The 15,433-nt window shown below is 63.9% G+C and overlaps 1 protein-coding gene across 1 annotated transcript; it reads right to left on the reverse strand.

Moving 5' to 3' along the window:
• Nucleotides 1-446: 446 nt before the first annotated feature.
• WNT11 (Wnt family member 11) lies at nucleotides 447-10,073 on the reverse strand. Its single transcript, XM_058305988.2, has 4 exons — nucleotides 9,822-10,073; nucleotides 8,513-8,790; nucleotides 5,438-5,730; nucleotides 447-1,124 (listed from the first exon to the last, which is right to left on the reverse strand). Exons 1-4 carry the CDS (start codon nucleotides 9,943-9,945, stop codon nucleotides 950-952), a joined length of 870 nt encoding a protein of 289 aa, XP_058161971.1. The 5' UTR covers nucleotides 9,946-10,073; the 3' UTR covers nucleotides 447-949.
• Between the last annotated feature and the right edge of the window lie 5,360 nt (nucleotides 10,074-15,433).

Consider the following 15,433-nt stretch of genomic DNA (forward strand, 5'->3'; position numbering starts at 1 on the left):
CCGGCCCGGGCCGCTGAGGAAACCTGCCCGAGCCTCGGCCGGGCCTCTTCCCCACAGCCCCCAGCTCCCCGGGGAGGTGCCCTCGAGCCAGCGCAGCAGGTGGGACAACACGCGGCGGCGTCCCTGAGGAGCAGGGCATCTGCCCGCTGGGGTCATGTTTCAAGACACTTGTCCTTGCCCTTGACCAAGAGAGCTTATGGGCAGACCCGGCCCGGCGGGGCGGGAGGGGGGGGACATCAATCGGAGGCCGCCTTGCCTGGAATCCAGAGCTCTCCCGTCAGCTCTGGGATCCTCGGGTCCCCTCCTGGAGGCCAGAAACCGCGGGGCGGGCTGGGGCTCTCAGCATTTATTTCATACAGCTGCTCGAAACGCTGGTTTAAAATACAGACCAGTATATATATATATATTATATATATAATATATAAAGAGGAATTGAGACAAGCCACCCCAAAGAAAAAGCTATGCTTTATAAATATTTCTGTAGCTCCCACATCCCAAAGGAAGGAAAAAACAAAAACAAAAAAAAACAATCAAAAAAACACATTTACAACCCAAGCTAGTGGTTCCATGTGGAGGGGCCCAGCAGGCCGAGACCCCCGAGTGGGCCCGGGTTGGGCCTGCAGAACAGGCGCCCTGCCCGGAAGGCTGGTCTCTCGGACTGTGCAAGGTCAAGTCCATACCAGTCTGGCAAGCCAATGCTGCCGGCCTATTAACCCGGCCGCGCTGAGCCCCGGGCCTCGGGCTGCCAGGTTATTTTTAATCTCGTCGGTTTCCTTTGATGCCCGCGCCCTCCTGCTTGGGTGGCCAGGCCTTCAGTTCCCGGTGGCTTCCAAGCGGAGGCAAGGCACGACCCGCCTCCCACGCCTGGCATCTGGGATTTCGAAGCCAAGATCCGGCAGGCGCCCCCGGAGCAGCCAGCTTTCCCGGGCGGGGCGGGGCGCCCGCGGCCTCACTTGCAGACGTATCGCTCCACGGTGCGCTCGCACCTGCGGCAGGTGACGTAGCAGCACCAGTGGTACTTGCAGTGGCACCGCTCCACCACGCGGTCCGTGTAGGGGTTGTAGCCGCGCCCGCAGCACATGAGGTCGCAGCTGTCGCTGCCGCTGGAGGTCTTGTTGCACTGCCTTTGGGGGGTGGGAGAAGGGGAGGTCAGTGAGGGCCCGCCTCGTCCCCCCCAGGCCCCCCAGCGCCCAGGCAGGCGGCCCAGAGCCCCCCCTTGGAAGGCGTCGCCCCTCCGGAATCTCGCAGTCAGCTCCTCTAGGGACCTCTAACATCTCCTTGTGTCTCTGATAAACATTAGTCCCAACGATGGGGTGGTTTGGTTTCCTTGGGGGGGTGCCTCTTTACTAAAGAATATTTGAAGGATCCTCAAACCACCCTGACTCAAAATCCCATTTTCATACTTAATCTTTAATCACGTGGTAAGGAATGTAAAGGTCATTTTGACTTTTAGATTGCCAGAAAAAATTCTGAATGCACACAATGGCACTGGAGGTGAGACCGAGTAAGCATTTGGCACACTGGTTTTTGAGGGAGAGGGGTGGGCCGCCCATTTGCCTCTTGGGTGCCAGGCACCTCCCTCCCAGTAGTTATTTTACTGGAGGCAGTGCCTTTGGGTCAGTGGAATTGCTGGACCCGTTACACAGGTGGGAAAACGGGTTGGGAAAGGCAGAGGCCTCCAAGCACAGGCCTGAAATGCAAGCACCCCGAGACCAGGCCCCGCGCTGCCTCCCTCCACCCCGGAGCGCAGCCTGCCCGCACCTGCCAGGGGCGGCGCTACCCCCTGAGTCACTCTTTTGGGATAAGTAGACACTGATGCTCCCTGTGAAATGCAAATTTCCTTCTGTTGCCACTGCTTCTTCAGCCTAGTGAAAAATATCTGTTGAGACTGGCAATTCCTCTAGGTGAGCTGAGGGGCAGGCTCCGAGAGGGGGTGTTTCCATGGGGTGCAGCTGTAGATAGAGCAGTAGGGGCCTGGGGCACTACTGGGTGGGGGCAAGAGGATCACCATGTGGCCAGAGGAACCCCAGAATGTCCAAGACGGGCAAGCCCTAGAGAGGACCACGTCCAGCCTCATACTGATGGACGGGGAAACTGAGGCACAGAATGGGGAAGGGGCTGCCCCAGGCCACACGGGGTGAGTACAGGGCCTGTGGGGCGGCCCTCCTAAAGGAGGAGGGGTCCCAAGAGGTGAGCAGCCGTCCAACACACACAGGACCCTGTAAGAAGAGGGGGCAGGGGGACGGGGGGGGGGGGGCTGCAGGCAGGGGCAGGGAGAAGGCCTGCAGCAGCGGGTGGGAGGGGCTGCAGGCTGGGAAGGAGGGGAGTACCTGCAGGGATAGGAAGTGCCCCGCCTGCCGGGCTGCAGGCAAAAAGAACACACACCTGGGAGCCAGACAAACCTGGGTTCAAATCCCAGCTCTGCCCCTCACTGGCTGTGTGACTTGAGACAAGCTCCTTAACCCCTCTGGGCTCCGGGATGGCCACTCAGTATCCCCTAGGACCCCTCGGCTTTATCCTGAAGGCCTCCGGCTGCCGCTTTCACCCTCAGAGGTAAGGAGGGCCGCATTCCAGTTCTGTTTTTCGATCCCTGACACACAATGTCTGAAACCCTGGCCTCCAACCTCAAAGCCTCAGGAGTTCTGAGATGGTGTCTGGGAGAAGGGGCCGGGGAGCGGGAGCCCTGGACAAAGGGCCAGGGGCGGGGGCGGCGGGCCTCCAGAAGGAAAATGACCAGAGGCGGGGCTTTGGAAGCCTGCCCGCTGCGGGGGCCGCGGCTTCCAGGGTGGGTGTGAGGTGGGCTGCGTCCCTGGGCGGGGACGACCGCGCATGCGCCTTTTACGGCTAACAGAGCTCGCCGACGTGCGCCCCTGCACGCCAAGCCCCCCCCCCCCTAATGGAGCTGACTGTTCTCCTCCTCCAGGAAGCCTCCCTGTCACCCATGCTGAGGGGGGCCTGCCGGACCCCCAGGCCCTGGGCGTGCACCTCACAAGCCAGCCCCTGACAGCTCTCCCCGGTGCCCGCGGCAGACGCGCAGCCTCGTGGGGTGGGTGCAAGGAGGAAGGGGGTGCGGCTGGAAGACTGGGGGCGACTGGGGGTAGCTTGGTACTGGGGAGGCCGGCGGCGGGGAAACAAGGGCGATGGGGAGCGGGGCGGGGGTGCGGGCAGGTCCCGGGGGCAGGTGGGGGCAGCCTGGGGGGACGCGAGGGAGAGAGACCCTTCCTACCGAGCGCCTCCCGCGGGACTGACGCAGCCCCTCGCCAGCCCTAGCACGCGGGGTTTTCGTCCCCATCGCTCAGAAGACGAAGCCGACCGCGTCCCCGGCGCGCACACAGCCCTGGCCGGCTCCAGGAAGAGCCTGTGCGCTCGGGGGTCCCGGCGTCCCGGAGCCCCTCCCCCAGCCCGTCCTCCTCGCACCCACCCGCTGCCCGGCGCAGACCCCCGCTCCTCCGTCTCCCCGGCCTGGCCTGTTCCCTCCCCACGCGCCTCCGCCCGCCCGACCCCCTCAATCTGGCCTCCAGATGCGAGCCTGGGCCTCCGGCAGAGCCTGCGGCCCGGCTGCGGGGAGGGAGCCCCCAAACCTCCCCGCCCTCGCCTGGAGGCAGGGCCGTGGGCTGCGCAGGAAGCATTCGCTGGCCGAGCCCCAACTATGTGCCAGACGCGTCCTCAGACACCCGCGCTCCGCCTCAATATTCTTTTAACCCCGCGGAGCGCCGGTTCTGGGGGACGCTCTAGGGACGTCTTAATAAAAGGGTTCCACAGTCAAACCTCCCGGGGACACCCTGGCGGCGGCGGAGCCTTTACCGCAGGATACCTCGGGCCCCGTGAGGTGTTATCGAGCCTGGTGAACTGCCAAAGAGAATTTCCCCCGCGCAGCCGATGGCAGAAGCCCTGGGCCGCGGCATCTGGGCGCGCGCTCCAGGAGCAGCGCGGGGAACGCCTTCCCTCCCGAGTCCTCCAGCTCCTGGGGGGGGGAGCACGGCAGGTCATGGCCGCGGCAGCTGCATGGCGCCAGCTTAGGGACCCCAGCCCCAGTGTGCACAGGAGAAAGGGGGCCGGGGAGGAGGGCGCTTAGAGTCGGGGGGCGAGGAGGCACAATCCCCCTGCAGAACGCAGCTGGCCTCGCCCTCCCCAAGACTGCTCCTCGGCAGCGAGTCTGGTTGTCCCGGTGCTGCTGTGCGGACTAGGAAGTCTGTCCGGCCATGGACTGGCCGCTGCCCCCCTCCCCTCAGGCCTCCGATCCCCATCTCTCTCCCCATCTGTCCAGAGAGGTCGTAGGACATTGATCCTCCATTTATTCATTCGCAATTTCCGAGGCCCTGTGCCATGCCCGGCCCAGCGTTCCGCCCCTCGGGGGGCGATGGGGTGGCGAGGCCCTGCGGCTGGGGTGGAGTTGGGGTGCTCTGCTGGGAGGCGATGGAGGGGCTGGAGCCCCTCCCCACGGGGGCCACGTGCCATCTTGGAAAGGAGGACACCCCCCAAGGGGGGACATGGCTTCCCCAGGTGAGGACGGAGGCCGAGAGAACCTGCCGAGGAGGACGTCCCTCCCCACGCCCACCCAGCGGGGAGACGTGCCCTCCCCTCGAGGGGCGCCCGGCCCCTGCGCCGAGGCTGAGAGGCTCGGCAGGACTCCACGACGCGGAGGGAGACAGGGCGGCGCCAGCAGGGCAGAGGCCTGCGCGCGCAGTACCCAGGCGCAGGGGGCGCGTTGCAGGCAGACGACCATCCCTAAGACGCAGGCCTGAGTCTGCGCAGACGGGCGCTGAGGAGTTCCGACGGGGAGCCGGAGCTACATTTCAGGACTTCACGTCCAAGGCCTCCAGGGCCCTGTTCAGCTCAGAGCACCGGGTGCGCAACTGAGGGCCCCCGTCACGTTTCCACCGAGGCTGAAGAACGCCGCAGGGACCACGTCCTTTCCCAAGGCCTGCCTGAACGGGGCAATGCCGGGCACAGGCAGTCGGACCGGCCCGCCCTCGAGGATTCCAGAGCACACTGCACCCTGGCCCCGAGGCCAGCTTGGGGCTACGGCACACATCACACCCTCAGGCTGGCTTGTCCTTCTGTGTGCGTTTGGTAAACTCCTCTTCATACCCTGGGGCCCGCTTCAAAAGACCCTCTCCCCTCTGAAGTCTGTCCTTGCCCAGTCCACCCAGTGCCATTCTTTACCTGCCCCAAACCTGGCAGCTATATCCCAGCCTGTTTCCTGATACAGTGGTGGTCTCTGTCTCTTCCACTAGGGGGAAGGTGGGCTGGGGGCGGGCCCCTGTGTGGGCAAGGTGCACAACAGGTGCTCCAGGAAGCTCAGACTGTCCCGGGCCACCTGCTGCGCGGTGAGACCGCTCTCCGCACGCTGCCCGGGGGCCCACTTCGCGCTGGCCCTGAGCTGGGGTGCGGCCTCACCGACCCCTTCCTGCCGGGGGCGGGGGCAGGCCCTTACCTGTCCTGCGTCCCGTGGGAGCCCACCTTCTCGTTCTTCATGCAGAAGTCAGGGGAGCTCTGCAGGTAGACGAGCTCCGAGTCCTTCACGGGCCGGATGTCCAGGTCCCTGGGCACCAGGTGCTTGCGGGTGCCCATGGGTCTGTGCACCACCTTGGTGGCCGACAGGTAGCGGGTCTTGAGGTCAGCGGCCACGTCCCGCAGCTCCTGCAGCCCCTTCCAGCAGGTGCGGATGGAGCAGGAGCCAGACACCCCGTGGCACTTACACTTCACTTCCAGGGAGGCGCGCAGAGCCTGCGGACAGGGCGGGCGTCGGGCGGCGTGGCCAAGCCCCTCCCTGGCCTGCCCGGGCCCCGGGCCCGCTCCAAGCACCCCCATGTGGCCGGGTGCTCCTGGGGAGTCACCAGCCACTCTGGCCTCCAGTGTCTGCTCTTCCTCCCATCTGGGGAGCAGCTGAGAGGGGCAGGCAGAGCGGAACCTCTGCAGGGACACCTGCCATTGAGTAAGCACCTATTGTATTCCGAGTGCTCTGACACATCCTGTCATTCAATCACCGCAACAGCCCTTCGGGAAAGTTATCGTTATTTTCCCTGTTTTACAAAGAGAAAACAAAGGCTCAGAGAGGCCCAGTCTCCTGCTGTGAGGCTGCACAGCTAGAAGATCACAGAGCTCACACTTGATCCCAGGTCTGAAGGGGATTCCAAAAGCTGTGGCTTTTAATTGCTTCATGCTTTCCCTCTCACACAAAAATTGGGCTCACTAAATGCTTTCTGGAAAAATGGAAGAATTTTTAAAAATGAGGGAAGGAAGGAGAGGGAGGAGGAAGAGGGAGCAGGTGAGGGCACTGGGACAAAGTCCCCCGGCCTAGTTGGCCTTTTCCCTCTAGCTGCCTGCCTCTTACCCGCTCCAAAGGGCAGGTAATTTCTACCTTGCAGACTGGTGAGGATTAAATAAGATGACACATAGGAAACGGTTTTGTGAGCTATAAAAGTTAAATCAATATTGGTAGAGAGGGGGGGGCTCGGGCTCTGGGCCTGCCAGGCTCCAGGCCCAGCTCGGGAAGTGCCACGGCCGCACCGTCTTCCCTGGGCCTCGGTTTCCCCACTGCACCTGTGGGACATGGGTTAGATGCCCTCTAAGGGCATCGAGCTCTGCCCTTTCCACACAGGACCCGGAGGACAGGCCTGTGTCCAGAGCTGCAGGACCACAGGCCCACCATCTGCATCGAAGAGATGGGGAAACTGAGGCATGGAGCGGGCAGTCCCTCAGCGAGTCAGTGAGGGAGCTGGTCAAGGTCCCAGGGCTCCTTGTCCCTCACAGCGCCAGGACACGTGGACCAAGGGAGTCCGTTTGGGTATAAAATCCAGAACTCGCCGAGCCAAGCCTGTGGAGAAGCACGGGACGGAGAGCTCAGCGTCAGGGCGTGTCCAGCCTCTCCAGGACACAGGGTGCTTCTGAGTCAGGGAGGAAGGGCCAGCCCTGCTCAGTCCCTCAGCAGAAGGCGGAGGGAGGGGCCGCGAGCACTGTGCTCAGTTCACCCGCGCAGCCTGGGGCGGTACTGCGCCCATTTTGCAGATGGCCCCAGGAGGCCAGTTCCACTGCCTCAGGGCCCTGGGGACAGGCCTCGCGTGGTCCCAGGCCGAGGACCCTCCTGGGAATGCGCTGGGGCGGGGGTGGGCTGTGTGCCGGTGGCATTAGGCTCAGGGCCGGCCGTGGTGGGGGGAGTGGGGGGAGGGTCTCGGGCTGGGTCCGTGGCTCTGGGGGCAGCTGAAGGTCTAGGAGGCAGAGCATGCCTTGGCCTCAGTTTCCCCAGCTGTCCAAGGATGACCTGGACTCCCAGAACCCTCGCACGAGGGAGACTGGTGAGAGAGGAAGGTGGGAGGGGGCCTCTGGACTTGGAGGCCCGCAGACCCCGCCTCCCGCTCGCCCGTGACCTTGTTCTCTTCCCCGAACGCATGCACTCGGTGCCTCTGTCACATGGGCACGACAGGGCAGCGGGAGGGGCTGATGGGACGAAGCCAGGATGTGACACTGCGGGGGCCTGCCCCTCGCTGGGCCCATTTCCCCATCAGTAAAAAAGGGGTAACAGTACCTCTGCAGGGTTGTTTTGTGGATCACAGGAGATAAAATTGAAAAAGCACTGAGCGCTGTGTCTGCCACAGAGATTGGCATAAAGACTTTTTTTTTTAATTTTCAGAAAATAAAAAGTGCCATTCATTTGTTTACGCATTCATTCACCTAAGCCTTTGAGGAATGGGTTGAGGACTAAGTAAAAAATTGATATGAAATTTTAAAATATTGAAATGAGAATGAAAGAATAGATGGTGGTGGAAACGAGGCTCTGGAAGTTGGGATGGTCGGGGCTGACCCCTCGGCACGGGCTGGTTCCCACGGCCCTCGCCGCCTCTCCTCCCAGCCCACTCTTGGCTCGGGACCTCGGAGGAAGGGCCTGAGGATCCCAGCAGATGGGGAGGCAGAGAGCACGGGGTCACCCCATTTCACAGACGGGAACAACCGAGGCCAGAGAGGAAGTGACTTGCCTAACATCACAGAGCCAGTGAGCGTCAGAGCCCGGGCCAGAACTCAGAGCTGCTAGCTCAGGGCTCCTCTGCTCTGCCACCGTTCTCCAGCCCCAGGAGGGGTCAGGCAAGCCCCTGCCCAAACCCCACTGGACCTGCTGGACCCCCGAGGAGGGGTCAGGCAAGCCCCAGCCCAAACCCCACTGGACCCAAACCCCACTGGACCCCCGAGGAGGGGTCAGGCAAGCCCCTGCCCAAACCCCGCTGGACCCCCAAGGAGGGGTCAGGCAAGCTCCAGCCCAAACCCCACTGGACCTGCTGGACCCCCGAGGAGGGGTCAGGCAAGCCCCAGCCCAAATCCCACTGGACCCAAATCCCGCCGGACCCCGAGGAGTCGGGCAAGCGCCACCCAGCTGGAGAGGCAGAGCTGAGGGCGGCCGGGGAGCACACAGGGGGGTTGGTCAGTGCCCACCCCCCTCCACCGGGCGCACTGGCTGGCCCTGTTCCAGCCGATGGCACGAGTACAACCAACTGGGGTGGGTGGGGTGGGTGGTTACCTGTCTCCCCACTTCACTGTTGTGTAGACGCATCAGTTTATTGGCTTGGGATCCTGTTTTTTTCACCTTCATAGGAGCATCGGAAAACTTGGCCCCCATGAGGAGCCCGTAGCTGAGGTTGTCCGCGCATCCTCCCCAGCGGTTCCCGGGCCCGGGTGGCTCACCTGGGACGGGGCCGCAGGAGCAGCCGGGCAGGTCGCCGGAGGTGCAGGCCCGGGCGATGGCGTGGCTGATGGCGGCCGCCGACAGCGCATACACGAAGGCCGACTCCCGGGTCCCTGCGGGAAAGGAGCCTGGGGTCAGCCCGCGCGGGCCCAGTCTAGGGAGAGGCCCCCCCGCCCAGGTCTCGGCCTGCCGCAGTCCCCTCCGTCCCCCTGGCCCGGCTGGGTGAGGCCGGCTGTTAGCAGGGGTGCAGGTGGAGGGCTGCACCACCCGCGGGCCTGCACCCCTGCCTGCAGCCAGCGCCAGCGGGCGCTTTAGAGAAGTGGAGGCACGGCCGGCCCCTGCAGGAAGTCAGGGCTGACCGGGAGCCTGGCCCCACCGCCAAGCTAGCAGGGGCTTCCCTTCCCCAGCCTCCGCTTGCCTAGCTGCAGAATGGGGGCGGTAGACCCAGGCCGGGCTTGTTCTAGAGAGGTCAGATAGCCTGGGAAGGAGGCCAGCTTGTCCCGTGCACCGATGAGTTTCCAGTAAGGATCCTCGAGCAAGGGGTGACCGTGCAGCGGAGAGCCTGGGCCCGTGAAGATGCCTCTCTATGCTCAGTTCCCCCCAGTTCCACCCCAGAGGCCACCTCCTCCAGGAAGTCCCCCACAGGAGGTGCGGTTGTCTTTAGTCCCTACCTCACTTTGTGCCCCTCAGCAATTTCAGGTGGCCTGGCTTAGGATAACCCGTGCCCCCCACCCCCGTCCCTGCGCCGGGGGCCGGGCTTTCTTAGCATTCTCTTTCGTATGTGCCAAGAGCCTCCCTGACATGCGGCCTTGGGTGCAGGTGCCGGGGCCGTGGGCATCCTTCATTCCTTCATCCGTGCCACACGGCATCCGTGCATTTGCATTAGCAGACAGGCCCCCTTGCACCAGTATGTGCACTCATCTATATGTTCATTCATTAATTCATGCCTGAACACCCATATCTATGATTGATTCATCTACCCACATGTCCCGCCACCCATCCATCCATCCGTCCGTCCGTCTATCACCCAGCCAGCCAGCCGTGAGTTCGGCCACCTGTGTAAACGCACACACGTTTGCCCGCACTGACGCGGCCACCCCTGCGTGCCCCCGGCGGGCCCCGGGCGCCCCGGCCAGCTCCCTACCTCTCTCCAGGTCGAGCAGGTAGTTGGGGGCGAGCTCGATGGAGGAGCAGTTCCAGCGCATGTCGGCGAAGGCCCCACGGCAGGCCCTGGTGGCCTCGCGGGCGGCGTGCACGACGGTGCGCATGAGCTCCAGGTTGCTGCGGCACAGCTGCACCTGCGCCGACACCAGGCCCTCCAGCTGCTTGCAGTGCTGCGTCTGGTTCAGCGCCAGGGCCGCCGGCGTCTTGGACAGCGCCCTGCACCCGCCAAAGGGCAGCGACCAACGGAAGGAGAGACGGGGCGTGAGCGCGGAGGCCGCGCCCACCTCACGCCCGCCCCCTCCTCAGTGGGCTCCCGGGCCTTGGTGGGGAGGAGCCAGACCAGGAGCAGAGCACCCCCGGGGGCAGAGCCACGGCTCTACTCTGAGCCCTGTGTGGCTCTGGGCACACGACTGTCCCTCTCTGGGCCTCGGCTCTCATTTATGACATGGGAGCACGACACCTGTCCCGCCTCGGTTTGCCAACAATGAACATTGTACAGGCCACAAAGCACATCCGTTCCCTTAGTCAGTTCCCACCCAGCTGCGTGAGTTTATTCATTCATTCAGCATTGAGCACCTACTATGTGCCAGACACCATACTAGGGAGTAGATGATTATAATCATCGTGAACACCTCCTGATACTAAGCTTTCACTGTGTGTGTAGCACGAGCTAAGAGCTCCCCATTTCATATAATTATTAAACCCATTTTATTAGGCTTCAAGTCCAATAGGCATGAAAGGGACTGTTATTAAAGGATTAAAGAGCCATTCAGTTTGGTCACTGATTGGAACTTAGAAAAATTAGTTGCTGATCCAGACTCTGCCACTAACTTGCTGTGTGAACTTAGGTAAATCACTGCCCCTCTCTGGGGCTCAGTGTTTGTTCCTGTAAGCTACGCTTCCCAGAATGGGTTCTAATGAAATACTCTGTAAAAAGGGATCGATGGCCAAGTGCACTTGGGGGGCACGGCAGACCACGTTCCCTCTTGGAGAGTCATGACACTCGTTAGCCTCTGAAGGCACTGAGAAGTCCTGCAGCGTGCAGCGACAGGCTTAGCTGAACGCAGCCTGCTGAGCTTGGTGAACACAGAGCTCATTCCCGCTCTGGGAGGTGCTGGCCAATGGGTCTCCATGACCCCTGGTGATGCTGCAGGACCTCAGAGCTCCCCAGATCCCGCCTCTGGGCACGGGGATCCCAGGACTCTAGGATCAGGCGTCCACCCTGGCTCCACCTCTCCCACGGCTTCTCTGAGCAGCAGGCTGCGTCGGGCAGCACCTCCTCCAAGCGCAGCCCGGAGGGACCCCACAGCCCTAAAGGGCGCCCCATGGACTTGCCCTCGGCCCCCCACCCTAGCGGGGAGGCAGGGGGACCCCCAGAGCCAGCTGGCCCTCAGCACCCCGATGGCGGGAGGGGCAGGAGAGGCGAATGTGCAGCCGCAAGTGCTGAGCCCCACCTGCCGCGGCGACAGCGGCCCGCAGCCCGGCCCGGGAGGCCGCCCCTCGCAGCAGCGGCTGAGGGGTGAGGCCCGACGAGCGCCACGCGCTCTGCCCAGGACGGGCCCGCCGGGGGCAGTGCGGCCTCCGCTCCCTGCGGTCGCCCCGTGCCCACCTGGGCAAGGCCAGGGCCGCCACCTGCCCTCAGGGCCCCGCTCCTGGCCCCCCCTCTCCAGCCCCTCGTCCTCGTCCCCGGGGGGTACCCAGCCCGGCCCACACCGCCCACCTGGCTCCTGCCGAGCTGCCTTCCCACCAGCTTTTCCTCAGCCAGGAATGCCTTTCCCCTGCTCCAGGAAGGGGGTGAAGGAATGAGCTCGATCTTTTTATTGAGCCTACTCCTCCCAAAGTACTTATTTGCTAATAAACACAAGGTAGATCCTTTCCTCAAGGAGCCTCTAGGCTAATGGCGGGATAAACGTAACAGCGACAAGGCAACAGACAGCTTGCGTTCCAGCTGCTGGGCTGGCCTCTAGAAGAGCACGGGCTTTACCCGTGAGCTGTGTGACCTGGATAAGTTTCCCAACCTCTCTGGGGCTCATGGTCCTCATCTGTTAAAGGGAAATGACCATTTCTAACTCAAAAGACTATGGTGAGACTTAAATAAGACGATGTACGTGGAGCATTTGGAACATTCATAGATGGGGGTCCCTTGCCAGGTGGAGTCAGAAGACCTGGATTCTTATTCAAGCTCTGCCTTCTATGTGCTGTGCAACCTGGGGCAAATTGATATCCCTCTCTGTGCATCAACTACAAAATGGAGCCTACTATATTGCTGGGGCATTACAAGAGGTGAAATAAATAATATGTTTTAAGAACTTGATAGTTTAGTCTACTTCCTGCTGCCTCTCTCTGCCATGTCCCACCTACCCTGCGACCGCAAAATATGTCATTTCTCATCATCCCAGAGACCCAGGACGCTGGCTCAGGACAGCGGGCACAAGCTGGTGTTCGCAGTTGTGATGATGCAACCCGGCCTGTCTGTGGGTGTCCTGAGCAGTCTCGGCTCACGGTGAGCCCTGGCCCGCCCCCACCCCCCCACACACACACTCTAAGCAGGGAGATGTCTGGAGTCCCCGCGTGCCAGCAGCCAGCACAGGGCAGAGCGGACCTCGGCAGGGTGAATGCACCTAGACTGAACCTCGGGTCCTCCCGAGGCCCCGGCACTGAGCCTGGGGGCTGGGATTTGACCACACAAGGGCGGGCGTCATCGCCTCCGGGTGTTTCTCGATTGTTCTCCACCCAGCTGGCTCAGGCTGGCTCTGTTCACACCTGCCGCGCTGGGGGCCAAGGCACAGCAGTTTCCAGCACCGCTCCCTTTGCTCCCTTCTCGCTCCCTTTGCTCCCTTCTCGCCTCCTCCTGCTCTCACCACGACGCCTGGAGGAGGGGTCCCGTGGGAGGGGTTATTACCCCCTCCGTACAGAGCAGGGGGCGCGCGGGGCATCCCCAGCAGGTGCGCGTTGCTCGGCCTCCTGCTGCCCACAGGCCTCCCCCTCCAGGCTGTCCATGCCGGGGCAGACGCGGCCCCCAAGGGGCCGCTGAGCCTGTGTTCTCCGCGGAAGACCGGAAGGATGGAAAGAGACGCGCAAATACAGCCCCAGGCCTGGGACCGGGTGGCGGCAGGCACCGCCTCGCTCAAGTTCCCTCCGCTTCTGCTCTGGTCAAGAAACCCCACGAGGGCCGAGCCTCTCCCGGGAGCCCAGGCCAGGCCAGCGGGTGACTCCTGAGTGCAGGGAACTGGGGGCCATCGCTCTCTGCTCCCGGGACCTGGGGGCCTTGGGGTACCCTGGGAGAACCCCTGAGCCGCAGGGAGTCATTTCTGAAATGGACACTCATCAAGGAACAGCCGCCCGCAGGCTGCCAGAGGCTGTAAGGGCAACCCTGGGGTGACTTTCCCAGATGGGAGCTCAGGCTCCCCAGCGGGTGGGGAGCGAGGGGTACAGGCTCCGGGCCTGCCTTGGAGGTGGGAGGAGGTGCTGCAGGGGGGGCTGGTAGGGGTGTGGCCTGGCCTGTACCCCCCCCCCCCCAGCTGCAGAGGCTGCAGGCCGGGGAGCAGGGGAGCAGGGGAGCTGGGGAGCAGGGGAGCTGGGGAGCTGGGGAGCGGGGGAGCGGGGGAGCTGGGGAGCAGGGGAGCTGGGGAGCTGGGGAGCAGGGGAGCTGGGGAGCTGGGGAGCTGGGGAGCTGGGGAGCGGGGGAGCAGGGGAGCAGGGGAGCTGGAGAGCTGGGGAGCTGGGGAGCAAGGGAGCTGGGGAGCTGGGGAGCTGGGGAGCGGGGGAGCAGGGGAGCTGGGGAGCTGGGGAGCTGGGGAGCTGGGGAGCGGGGGAGCTGGGGAGCTGGGGAGCGGGGGAGCGGGGGAGCGGGGGAGCTGGGGAGCAGGGGAGCTGGGGAGCTGGGGAGCTGGGGAGCGGGGGAGCCGGGGAGCTGGGGAGCAGGGGAGCTGGGGAGCTGGGGAGCAGGGGAGCTGGGGAGCAGGGCAGAGGCAGAGCATTCCGCTCCCGTGAGGGCCTGCGGTCTCTGGTAATTAGTGGTAATGACCGTTTCTAACTAAGTCCCCCCGGGGAGGTAATCAAGGATTAGGTTGGGAGGCGGGGGAGTTGCGTCTGGACAGCTTGCCCTGCCTGCCTCGCTTCAGCAGATCCCTAATTGAAAACAGTTTGGTTTGTCTGGGGGTGGGGACACGGGGGAGAAGGTGGAAGAGAGGACAGGAAGGGGACAGAGGAGAAGAGAGTTCACGGGCGAGGCCTGTGCCGAGGGCGCTGCGTGGGGGCGCCGCGGGCCAGGGCTTCTCCCCGGGGAGGGGTTCAGGGGCTCTTCTGGGAAAGGGTGGGAGGCAGGGGACCTCACTCGCCCTGCAGTCCTCACTCGCCCTGCTACCTTCAGCAAGTCGCTGCCCCCGCCCCAGGCCTCAGTTTCCCCATCCACACTGTTCCCTGCCCGAGAGCAATGCAGGCTCCAAGGGTGACGGTCTTTAGGGTCCCTGGAGCCTGGCCATTGGCTTCACCTTACCCCCGTGGCCCCAGAGTCCCTCCCAGCGGCTCAAGGCCAGGGCAGGGCGCTGTGGTCTCGCGGCTGCCGTACTGGGGTGTCCCCTCACTGGCCCCCTAACCCAACTGGAGGCTGAGTTGGCTTCCTGGTGTGGCCAGGAGGCCCGACCTCAGGGAGCTCTAGGGTACCTGGCCCAGGTAAGGCCGCCTCCCATGGAGGACCTGCCCCCTGAGCCGGCCTTTCCCAGCGCCCCCCTCCCGCAGGCACGGGGGTCTGGCCGCCCGAAGAACTCTAGACCGAAGAGCCAGCAGCCCGCTGGGGCAGGAGGCTCCTGGGAGCCGAGGGGCTCGCCCCGTGCCCCGCAGGTGCGAGGGTTCGGGCAGGACGCAGTGGACGCGCAGCGGAGCCAGGCTGGGCGGCGTCCCCCAGGGGGAAAGCCAGGACGAGTCAAGAGCCTGATGCTGGGGCAGGTCCTGACAGCGATATGCTGCTGAGGTGGAAGAAGGGCTTCCCGGAAGAGGCGAGGCGGCCGGTCAGACCTGGGGACCAGGGGCCGCTGCTGCTTGTCCTGGGAGGCTCCGTGGTTCTGCCTCTGTGGACCCGGCTGGCCCCGGGGCGGGAGAGCCCAGGCTCCCGGGCAGACCTTCGTTTGCTCCGCCCGCATCCGCCCCCCTCCCTTTGGGCTCTCCTGGGCCATACCCCACCCTGCTGCCTGTGTAGAGATGGGGAAACTGAGGCAGGCGAAGGGACCTGGAGCCTGCAGATGCAGTCCCACCTGGAAGTGGCAAACAGCTGCACATGTCACCTGGAACCGCAGCTCTCCCGCCTGCCCCACGTGCCGATCCACCTGCAAACCCCACCCCCATCAAGGAATTGCCGACCCCCAAGTGCAGATGGCAAACAGGCCGAGAGAGGGACGGGGCTTCCCAGACCTGGGCCAGGACCGAGCTGGAACCCGGGCCTCCCAGGTCCCGGGCGAGGGCTCCTGCCAGCCCCACTGCAGGGATCAGGACAGACTCAGAGGCTAAGGGGACTGATGTGCCTGGGGCCCGGCGCGAGGGGCCTGGCGGAGCGCGCGCTGCCGTCCCCGTCACCCGGCTCCCGGTCGGGGCGCC

Source organism: Dasypus novemcinctus, chromosome 10, assembly GCF_030445035.2.
Source record: "Dasypus novemcinctus isolate mDasNov1 chromosome 10, mDasNov1.1.hap2, whole genome shotgun sequence".
In the NCBI taxonomy this organism is placed as follows: Eukaryota; Metazoa; Chordata; class Mammalia; order Cingulata; family Dasypodidae; genus Dasypus; species Dasypus novemcinctus.

Excerpts from the sequence above, each read along its gene's own strand:
- WNT11 (XM_058305988.2), bottom strand. The coding sequence starts at position 9,945 with ATGCGCACCGTCGTGCACGCCGCCCGCGAGGCCACCAGGGCCTGCCGT. Across the intron at positions 8,791-9,821 it reads CCTGCTCGACCTGGAGAGAG|GGACCCGGGAGTCGGCCTTC; the intron begins GTAGGGAGCTGG and ends CCTTTCCCGCAG. Across the intron at positions 5,731-8,512 it reads ACAGTGAAGTGGGGAGACAG|GCTCTGCGCGCCTCCCTGGA; the intron begins GTAACCACCCAC and ends CCCTGTCCGCAG.